Consider the following 11,245-nt stretch of genomic DNA (forward strand, 5'->3'; position numbering starts at 1 on the left):
TAACTTTTCGCAAACGCTGAGATCGGCTAGCCACGACGGAGGCCCTAACAAGCGTCCCTTACTCCTCGCTAAGCCTTTTTGGACGAGCTTTTACTTACGCCCAAAATCTGTGCCTGAACGGTGTGTCTGAAATTATCTCGGCGTACTCAGGCAGGAAGAAAGCAAACACGTAACAAATATTATGGCCATTAGCAACCATCAAACGCGCTTTGAATTCGTTCGTTTGGCGCACCGCATAGGGGTTCGCACCCGTCCGGCGCACTTTGCGACATTATTCACACAAAGTCTCGACTTTTGCCTTCTTAAAGCGGTCTGTACGTGCGAATTTTCCGACATGATTGCAGGATAACTTTATGCGCATACGCGATGTTCAATATTAGTGGAATGCAAGCGGGCGGGGACTTCACTTCGTGCAGTGCTGCGGGCCAGTACAGATAAGCGATAAGAAGTGTGTTGAAATTGAGCTTTTCAATGGCGCCTTCGAGTTTTACCTCGCATACCCAAGCATATTAAGAAAAACAGTAATTGCAAGAAGTAATATTTCGTCTATGGACGCACGAAACAAACAAACTTCCTGATCAACAACACTAATGTAAAGGCGCGAGCTCGATGTATGCATACTTATTGGTTGCTAGAGCTTGTTGATTCGTAAACAAGCAAGATCCCCGTGCTTCGCAGCGTCGAGATTCCCAGCACTGGCTCGTCCACATACGTCGATTGGAACGCTAACAGGAAGGCTCAAGTACAAAAATACAACAAGCATGTGTTAAGACAAGCTATACGTCTCAGGCTTGTGCTAAAGCTTCGCGGTCTGGCCATTTAGGTTAGTTTAGAGACCACAAATGACGCTCTCGGGACCAGAAAACGTGAGATGACGGCCGTAATAGTCCACGCTCTGTGTATAGTTTCTTGTCGACGTGTCGATCGAAACCGAAACCATGCCGCCCTCCTCCCTGGCCAACTAGTTCCCAGAGTGCAACGCGCGCCGCGTTGCATGCAGGGCTTTATGGAAGTAGTCTATTGAACAAGGGATATCGCTACATAATACAGCCAACCTTGGAGAATCTGGCTTTCAGAAAGAGCATTGCACCAGTAAGTCATTTACAGCATGAAATCTTGCTGCATTACCTTTGGGGAAAAAGAAAAAAAAAAATGCTAGTCTTTTGAAATTTTCAAATGCAAAAAAAAATGCACGAGATAACAAACGATTGTTTAGCATGCAAATCCTAGGTACAAGAGCAACAAGCCCCTTTTCCAGCTACAGTGCTTCGAGGACCGAGATGACAAATGGCTTAGGCATCGAGAAGCATTCCCTTTATTAACTCTGTTGACATTTGTGGGCACCTGATGCAATATTGGTACGGAATAAAGGCAACAGCCCCCTCGGCACATTTCCGTGACAGCACGGAGACGTGCCTGTCCGGGACCATACAAGCACTGGACAAAACAAACTGTAGCGCCGTGAAACGGAGTGAAGGGGAAAGAAGGAACCAACAACACTCCCCGAAGGCCATCACATGCGCACACTGAACACCAGCCGGAGGAAATCCTCGTAGGAAATCTTGATCCAGCCATCTTGGTCCGTGTCGTGATGGCGGAATGCAGCTGTCAGGGTCTAGGGGTGCAGAAAGGGCACACGGTGTTTTAGTGGCCGTTCGGTGGGAGAGAACACTGGGGAGCCAGCATTGACAAATTGTACAAAAGACGAGAAACTTTGCCTTAGTTGGTGCCAGCTGAATAGTTAGTCTGGATTCTAATAGGTTTTGTTTTTGGTGCTGTAAACATTAAACCAAAGTAAAGCTGGATCTTTTCATTTCTACTGTAAGAAAAAACTTTATATTTCTTTTGTCAACCCATCGTAGCATGACACGCTCTTAACTTTTACCGCAAACAGTTCCAGAACAGGCTTCAATGCCACTCCACCCTCGTTTAAATGTTACCGTAGAATACTGCGCATCTGCCCATTCCACATTAAGCGCCCATATCCAAATTCCTAAGATATGAAAAAATATGCACAGTACATTTATATGTAAAATTGATGACCGGACAAGCACCCATCCCCCAATTTTTCGCGATTATCTCTAAATTTTGAGTGGGCGCTTGCCCGGTATTTTACGGTAACTCTTTCCTGACCACGGGAAAAGCAGCAATTTTCAAAGGATCCGTGCAACCGCTTTTTATTTCCTAATTTGAATATGTGCTTTTAATGAAGGCAGAAGTGTGGTTGGTTTGTTACAAGCAGTCATAATCTGTCTGTGCTCGTTGCTTGTGAGGGAAGCTGGTATACTGTGTCGGGATCAGGGTGTAAGATAGAAAGGTGGGGAAACGGCCCATTGAAGCCTACCGCAGCGCCGTGACCGGATTGTGTACTAGTCTGCTTGCGGGTACCCCCGATTTGCGACAGATGGCGCTGCGGCGAGAGGAAAAAAATTGGAATCGGATTTGCATGGAACTCTATAAGAGAGTGCGCAAAATAAACCGAGAGCACGACAGTCCTCCATTAAAAATCCACGAGAAACCATCTCCGTCAGTTTAGCCGGTCGCTACCGGTCGCCCACCTGGAGTGAGAGTTTGCGGTGCTCCACATAGATGGCGCCACAGAAAAAGAGAAAACCAAGAGGGACACCATCCGATCGCTCATTTGGCTCTCGTTTCTCCACCTGTCTATCTTACACCCTGGTCGGGATATCCTTTTGCCCACAGTTCTTTCCATTTGCTGAGGGACTAGTCTGTGAGAGGTTCTTGGGGTGCAGCATTGAGACAGCGAGGTAATGTACATTGAAATGCGGCAAGACTCAAGTGCACTGCACCAGTTCTGTTTGGGGCAGTGCATGCAGTCTGGGCTGTTGTGGCTAGGGCTTGTGCATTCCACTTTTTTTCTAGCAGCATGAGTATGACACACCAAAAAAGTGGCCAATTGTTCTTTCAAAAGAAACAGGTTGGTATTATGTGGGGAAAAGATTTTAAAATGAAATATTTTTTGAAAATACTATGTATGTGTGGAAGGTGTATATATGCTGAAAGTTCTACAGCTATGTCAAAGTAAACAACAAATTTAAAAAATTCAGAATATACAAAATATGCCCCATACCCAAGCTATTACTTCTGAAAACTTGTATACTCTGACATATATTTTTGATTCGTCTGAGAGTTGGCCTTCTTAACACGTGTACTTTTCAACGAAGGAATGCATATATTGGTGAAACACAGACACTACACCTCACATCCACAGCAGAATGCTTTCTTTGTGTTCTACCATGGTTTTGTCATAGTCTCAATTGCAGTTCCTTCATATTTAGCTTTTTGTCCGCCTTGTTGGGAACATAAAACGTACACGTCGGCTCATGACAGCACTGGAAATTGTAGTGATGCTAACTGACAACCATCTGTTAAGCGACACCTATAACATTGTTAAAAGTGTCCCTAGAGCTCTTGAAGTCTAAAAAATGTGCCACAATGCAGTTGAATTATGTAAGTAAATGCCATCTTTGTTACTAAGACTGATGCAACCAGTTAGCCATGTCACACCCAGGACTATTTTTGACAGCCCACCAGCTTGTTGCCAAGTTCAAAACTATGTTGAAACCGAAACTACAGTTCTTCGGCTATCGACGAGATTGTGGAACATAATACTCCGCACTAAATTTGTTTTTTAACGGCGCTTGGAAACCAAGCGCCGTCAAAAAGCGTGGTCGGGAAAGAGTTAAGGCTGAACCGCATGTAAGCGATTTAGCGAGCGACAATACGAGCAACGGGAGTCGGCAACAAGCGACAGAAATTTCTCACTCTCGCTTGTCGTGTCGCTTGGTTTTTGGATTTTTCAAAAAACGTCTCTCATCGCCCTGGTCGCTTGCTCCAGCAACTTTCATGCGGTTTGTCGCCTCGCGCAACTGACCGAGCGACAATGAAGGGGATCGCCATCGCTTGTCTCGTCGCTCGCCGAATAGCTTGCATGCGGTTCATACTTTAACGTCGGCTGACGGACAATACCAGCCTTGGGGAAACAAAAGAGTTAAGCACCTGGAGTGTCACGCAGCACTGGATGAAGTCGTCGAAGTTGATGGATCCCTTGCCGTCCCTATCAAACTTCACTAGCAGCATGGTCATCGTTGGCTCGCTCAGCCGGTAGCCTGTGCACAGAAGCAACCAAAAGCTCGCACGGGCCTCCGAGAGAATTGGCAAGGCACGAGCGGCCACCATACGCACCAAACCTAGTGAGGGCCTCGCTAAGTTCTCGCTTATCGATGGCGCCCGAGCGGTCCAGGTCAAAGCTCTGGAAGCAGCTCAGCCAGCTGGTGATGTAGTTCCACAGAGAGACAAACTCGTCAAAGTCGACCGTCCCGACACGGCTCCGGTCAAACATGCCTGGCGAACGAAACATGTCTGTTTAGGAGGAAGAGGAAGCAGCAATGACGACAGGGGAGCTCGGCTGTCCACTACAGTGCCTGCACTTCTCCCTCACAAGTTGGTCTCGGCTGCGTAAGTGGCGTTACGACACTCAGCATGGGGGTCCGTCTCTCGGCAGCAATGGTGCAGCAGAGTCCAGCTTGCGGTAACTTTAGGAGCATTGGAAAGAGACTGTTTAAGCGGGACCAGGGTCCTTGCCCGTGGAAAAGTGCTTGCTAGTCAAGGTTTCCAGAGTATCGCATTCCTTTTCTTGTTGGCAGTGCGGTTGCCATATTGGGGACGGGAAATTCAAACCCACTCGGAAGAGACCTCCCGGGCACATGCCACGACTGCAGTTACACAATGCATTGCACTTGCTGGTATCTGCAGCAGTAACTGTTCCAAAGCAAAAATCTAAAAGAAATGGCATTTTGCACATGCATTCCTCAAGGTCTTATTTTGCTTATACTTTGATTCTTCCATACAAGGAAGGTGAGAATGCGCACCATGTGTACCTACGTTCTCCGCATTCTCCTTGGTGCTTGGGTAATTTGGCGACAAGTCTTCCCCTTGATTGCGGTGACGTGTTGTTGCATTAAAAGCTTTTCTCGATAATGTTGGCACCTTTGGAACTGTAGACGGAATCACCCACTCAAATTATATCTGCACTTAAGAAAATCATTTTTCATCCCTTTGTCTCAAAACTGACTTCCTTCAATACTACCACCACCACCGAAATTCAAAGCTGCGAGTGGCACCATCTAGTTCAGTGGCTCACAAATGGGGAGTCCGCGAAGCCCTCGACCTTGAGTCAAGACGAGCAATAAAACATTTTGTATTCATGATGGCTATCCCACAATGTTAAATATAGCCAACCATGCATGCCTAGTGGATAGGCTCATTATTCTCCATTTCAAAGATTCAATGTTCCCTAAAATACCGAGCATCCACGAGAAGTGCCCACCCCTCGATTGTGTAGCATTTGGAAAATACGTATCTACATATTGTTGGCCAAAGGAGCGCCCCAGTGTCGCACAGGAGCGGATTTAGAGCGGGTCTAGATGTCCTGACCCCCCTCTTGATTTCTGCATGTGTAAAAATTTAGGGCATGGAAACGAGGGAGGGGGTTCCTGAACATATGGTACACTGACCAACACCTGACCCCCCCCCCCCCCCCCCCCCCCTGGAAATTCCTGCATCTGCCCCTGGTGTCACATGATTGTCTTGAAATCTTGAGGGGGAGCTTATTCAGGATTTTACACTAAGTTTGCATGCAATTAGTTTTCCTTGTTTACCCTTTCGTCACTGTAACTGCAAATTGTTAGCCCACCTTGATCTGTATTTTAATATGTTTATCAAACACTCTTATCTACCACCACAATCTAACCAGAAAAAAAAAAAAAAAAGTTTTGGTATTTGTAGCACTCAACGGAATACAACCTGCTGCGTGATGCAGAAGGTTGTGTTTTGTTGAGTCCTTTTAAGAAAAATCGAGCTTATCCGTTAGATTTCAGTAACTATTTGGCTTTATTATTTTTACATGACCATTCCTAGGGGTTTATGGCTATTACAAAACAAATGAAATACAAATTTGGAGTTATTTATGTTTAACCACTTGTTAATGACAAAGAATCGGATGCAATCAGAAGTTTCATTGTATCGTTTTGCCCCTTGTCAGCTTGTGCCGATGTCTGGAAAACTACATTGTAAAGATCTTCAGCACATGCAAACGTCAATGCTGACATTATGTTTGACATAATTGACTCGCTGAAGAAACTCCCTTAGGTCATTGCTTTGTTTGCGGGTTTTATGGTGCAAAAACTCCCAAAGGTCGGCTACCCACCACTGCATGGGCCTCACTCAGTGAAGTTTTTCTGCACAAGACAAACGCACTCCTTGAGAGGCAAAAACAAGGCAGCAAACTACCAAGTCCAAGGAGCAAAAGCATAAAGTAAAATGTGGGCACTTCCTGTGTCAAAATACCAGAAAATAAAAAAAATAACCTTTGCAGCATAAATACTGTTTTACAAATTGAAAATAACCTCTAGTAATTTGTTTTACTTACGACGAAGGGGCTTTGCACATTGCTGTTCATAAAAATATATAAAAATTGTATAGTTGAAATTTACATGGTGCATATTTGAGAAAAGACTCAGTAAGGGTCACCATAGCTCTTATTTTCCTCTGCGAGCAGTCGAATATGACCCGTTGCGCACCAAACTATCGGCTGAGTGTTCTCGATAAAAAAAAATTGGGTTGTGTGTATGTTTATACAGCCTAGAATGGGCAGGGGTGGGGATTGAACCCAGGATCCCTGGGTTCTGCAGCGCGAGCTTTCGCTCCACGTGCTCCGAGCTGGTGTGCGCTAGCCCACTCGGCCACCGATCCCCCCAGTGTTCTCGATTTGAACACTCAACAGTGTTCTATTTTGCTATTCGCAACTCCGACTAACTATAGGTGGCGCCACTCATTTTCCAAAATGGCGGTTATAGTGAGGGTAGGAGATGCGAGCCGCTGTTAAGCCTGTCTAGTGTGCTGGCTTTACTGACCAACACAAATTATTTCTGGTAATACAATGAAGCTAGGGTGTTATGGGCGCAGGTCACCTCTTTACCCTGAAAACAAGAATGGTGTTTAGCGTAATATTTATGCAAGGATGCGCGTTTCAATTTGGAGCAAAACCGAAACTAATCTCTATTTTGGATTTAATTTCTCGGTATAGGTTTTAATTTCATATTCTTTCATAACTTGAGATGTGTCTCACATCGTAATTATTTAGTTACAGAAGTTGTTCGCGGAAACTTTATTTTGTGACATACACGTTTCAATCCAGGCTGATATTTGTAGTTGTTGAAAAAATCAGTGCCGATAGTTGTGCATTCTGGCTGCCTTTTCTTGCTCAGATAATTGCCATGGGAAATAATGAACTGCGGGCCTTTTAATGAGTTTTTGGGTATTCAGATGATTAATTGGTTTAACATTATTCCTAGCACAAGAGTAAGAGAATAATTCCAATTTTTACAATATGTCCACAAACCGTATAAATTAATAAACGCTGTTCTCACTGCAACAACCCAAAGACGGAATTTGAGTCGGACAGCTGAAGTGTGCGTGTGTGTGTGCTTTTTTATAGCAACACGTGACGCATAGGACTTTACGTTATATCTAGTGTTTGACTGTTTGTCTACCTTGATAACGATGTCAGTGTTTTTCATATGCTAAAAAGAAAACAAAATTATACCTTTCTGGAAAGACTATTATGGTTAAATTACGTATTTTCGTGATCTTATCGTTAATTGGGGGCATACATTGCCGCGATTGGCAATAATAATAATATAAAAATTCAGAAATTGTAATACGTAATTTTTTCAAGCGTTGCTTATGATCTAATTTCAAACGCGCGAACAAATATTACAACCAAAAGTGTGCTAATTATCATCACTGGTGCCAATTGAAGTGTTTTTAATTACCAAGTAATAAAATAAAAATAGTCCAAAGTCAATGAAAACATTTTAGCTAATGTGAGAAATCCATGTAAAATTACATTAATTGTGGTTGAAGTATATTTTTCGATCAAAGTCGCGACTTTCGACAATCGGCACAACGTAAGTCGCCGCCAATATCCTTCCAAACCAAATGGCAAAAAAATGCAACGTAAGTCGCCGCCAATATCTATCCAAAACAAATGCCCAAAAAATTTTTTTAATCATTAATTTTTTTTTAATAACATTTAGTAACTTTCATTTTTATGCACCGTCGTTTTGCCAATCTCAGCCTTTCCAGTTCGAATTGCGGTCTTGGATGGCGCTGAGGTGCACGCACAATGTGGGGCTTGCAACTCTAACGCAAATGCACAAAGCTTGCGCTTGCTTCTATGCGCAATACTAAAACTCTCTACTCTAGTAAGGCACAGCATTTAGAAATGACATTTCGCGAGCCATGATTGCGAGCAGTTCCGCCATGCCCACTGAGCAGGAGAATCGGGGGACCCTCACTAGAGCGCTTCCCATTTCCGCCGTGGGAGGGCGAGCGTCGAGCTGGAGACGCGAATAAAACAAAAAAGTAAAGTGGTGTAATTCTCACATGTATTTATTTATTTATTTATTTATTTCAATACCCTCAGGGCCAACGGCATTACAGAGGGGAGTGGGTTGTATTCAACAAGAAAAATTATACAATGAATAGCTGAAAGGCAAAGCACAAATTAGTTATGAACAATACAAGTTAGAAATAGCAGTTTTAAACAAATCATCCGCCTGGATTATGGCGATGGAGGTGGGAAGGCGGTTCCAATCCAAAGACGTTTTGGGAATGAAAGATTGTTGAAATGTGTTTGTGCTACATAGTGGTACACCTACTTTATGAGGATGATCAAGACGGGATGAAACATAGAAAGGTGGTGTGAGGAGACGTTGACGGAGGAATGAGTTAGTGTGAAATACTTTATGGAAGAGAGACAAACGGGCTACCTTTCGGCGTGAGGCAAGACTAGGCAAGGATAAGTTAGACTTCATAGAGGTGACACTTGCAGTGCGTTGATAATTACTGAGGATAAAACGAGCGGAACGATTTTGAACAGCTTCTAGGGGGTTAACCAAATTTATTCATGCTGTACAGCAGCAATGCAAGCAAAAAAAAAAAAAAAAACAACAACAACACATTTTTTGACGGAATTACAATACTGGATTGCGTACAACCGAAGCAGAGTGCCGTATCCAATCTGCCCGCAACCTGACTACGGCACAGCAGAATCCAGTTGGAGAACCTAGCAACAACCGGTGCTTGGCACACCTCCCAGTTCTAGTACACCATTATACTCTAATCAACAAGTTTCTTGATGATGACTAGGAGTGTCGCGAACCGGCCGAGGTTCGAGTTCGACCAGGTTCGACTTTTTCTAACTTTTTGTGGAAATTTCGACGAACCTTGTATTGAGGTTCGACTCTCGTGCGCATGCGCGACAGGCTGGCCAGTTGGCTTCGTTCGGATTGGACGGTAATGGCTAAGGGATGAATTAAGGGCACCGCTGATTGGTTATTTCAGTTAATACAGCACAAAAAATTAAGTTATTAACGTCTTCAGCAATTAGAATTGGTTTCTTTTAATTGCAATTGTTCATAAAATAAAATAACCATTTTGCATAAAAATTAATTCTTCAAACCTAGACATGCGTGTATCAAGATCTGGCCACATGTCGAACCGGTTGAATCTGGTGAAAAGTTTCAAAGGTTCGTCGAACCGGTTCGACCCAGTCGAACCTCGAAAGTTCGAACTAAAAATCCGGTTCGAAAAAAGTTCGCGACACCCCTAATGATGACCATGATCAACACGATCCAATCCAGTCCGGCCACTCTGATGATCAAAGTGGCCAGACTGAAAGTAGCCAAAGCAAACTCCACTGACAGATGTCCCCAAAATGGCAGTGCACTGCGCAGAAAAGGGTCTTACTGGAAGTGATAGTAGGTGTAACTTGAGTTGATACCCTTTCCAGCGCTGCATGTAATACTCTGGTTTGTCTACAACTGTCGCTTAAAGTATCGGCTCGGTAGACTCGAGACGATGTAGTGAAGAGCAAAGCAAAAAACAATTGCAGTGATACGTAAGGCCAGGTGGATTTAACCGTGGCAAAACGCAAAATCTGCGTGTGAAAGGAGGCAAGGTGGTGCTATACGGGCCCGGGCATCGGAAATTCTCCCATGGCAGGGAGGGCGACGCGAGCAGAACTCACCGATCATCATTCTTATGGTTTCTGGGTTGAACGGCTTCCATGTTCCTAGAATGAAACCAAACGGTTGCTACAACATAGCTGCGGCACCGTAGCATTAAGCCACTCGCAAGCTGTGCAGTTGGGACTTACCATTGGAGAGCGCACTCTGAAGCTCAGTCGCGCTGATGTTTCCAGTTCCGTCCTTATCCACGCTGGATCATGGAGAAATAGGTGAACGTACAAAATTTTATGGGGCGACAGACACATCAATGGATCGGACCCTTGTGTGTGTCCTCAGTCTCGGCGTTCTTTTTGTCATGTGAGATATGTTTGTACCCAAAGCCATCAGCTGCCTGGAACGCCCATCTACCACATTGCGACTAAGGTGACGCATCAACCGACGCAAGCGTTAGCAATTGCTTCCTGCAAAAACGCGGCCATCAACCACTCCTTCGGCTGGATCGGCGACTAGCTGGACTTGGGCACAATAAGTTCGAATTCAGACCGCCTACAGTGTTTTCAAGACACAAGCAATGAGCAAAAAAAAATGGCCATACTTCCTGAACAACCCACGGAGGTAGTTCACGTCCGCTCTCGGAGGCTGGGCCATTTCGGGACAATTTTGGAGCACCAAGCACTAGATATTGCCAAAAGCTCAAGTAAACTGGCAAAGGCTGAACTCGCACAATTCTCACGAACACTGGGAAACTTTAAAGTTCCTCAAACTCGTAAAAATGAGTGAACTAACAGCACTCACAGCCCATAACTCAGTTGGTAAAATATGCAAAACCCCCTAGAGGAGGAGGAGCCCTAGAACAGCTAGAACCGGAACTATGACGCCAGAAGCCCGTGGATGGATGGACGGCTTGGACGCACAGCACGCACCGCACGCACAGTGCGTGGACCATAGAGGCGTGGACCAAGGAGGTTGGCGTGGACGTGTCACGTGAGGAAGATTGCGATGTCGCTGGAGCAACCGCGTATAAATGATTAGTAATCCCCACTGATCTCAATGACAATTGCTGGATCGCGCTTGCCGCTCCCGCAAGTGAAGCCACCGGGCGTCACTCGCTTGGGATACGATTTGCCGTTTTTGCTAGCCTTTGCTGCGGTTTTCCAGCGTGCTGACGACACGTTTTCTACTCGTTCGTC

At 44.8% G+C, this 11,245-nt stretch overlaps 1 protein-coding gene across 2 annotated transcripts; it reads right to left on the reverse strand.

Moving 5' to 3' along the window:
• Nucleotides 1–1,292: 1,292 nt before the first annotated feature.
• Nucleotides 1,293–11,024, reverse strand: LOC115322300 (programmed cell death protein 6). 2 transcript variants are annotated; one of them, XM_029982695.4, is made up of 6 exons: nucleotides 10,651–11,024; nucleotides 10,244–10,305; nucleotides 10,115–10,159; nucleotides 4,207–4,383; nucleotides 4,021–4,130; nucleotides 1,293–1,615 (listed from the first exon to the last, which is right to left on the reverse strand). In XM_029982695.4, exons 1-6 carry the CDS (start codon nucleotides 10,701–10,703, stop codon nucleotides 1,514–1,516), a joined length of 549 nt encoding a protein of 182 aa, XP_029838555.1. In that variant the 5' UTR covers nucleotides 10,704–11,024; the 3' UTR covers nucleotides 1,293–1,513. The 2 variants fall into 2 exon arrangements, with proteins under 2 accessions (XP_029838555.1, XP_029838556.1); XM_029982696.4 differs by having other exon boundaries at nucleotides 4,207–4,365; nucleotides 10,651–10,995.
• Nucleotides 11,025–11,245: the final 221 nt, after the last annotated feature.

This window comes from Ixodes scapularis, unplaced genomic scaffold (genome assembly GCF_016920785.2).
Source record: "Ixodes scapularis isolate PalLabHiFi unplaced genomic scaffold, ASM1692078v2 PGA_scaffold9__187_contigs__length_104089568, whole genome shotgun sequence".
Classification (NCBI taxonomy): Eukaryota; Metazoa; Arthropoda; class Arachnida; order Ixodida; family Ixodidae; genus Ixodes; species Ixodes scapularis.

Coding starts and splice junctions, on each gene's coding strand:
- LOC115322300 (XM_029982695.4), bottom strand. CDS start 10,703: ATGGCCCAGCCTCCGAGAGCGGACGTGAACTACCTCCGTGGGTTGTTC. Junction 10,160..10,243: donor TCAGAGTGCGCTCTCCAATG/GTAAGTCCCAAC, acceptor GTTTCATTCTAG/GAACATGGAAGCCGTTCAAC. Junction 1,616..4,020: donor AGTGCTGCGTGACACTCCAG/GTGCTTAACTCT, acceptor CTGCACCCCTAG/ACCCTGACAGCTGCATTCCG.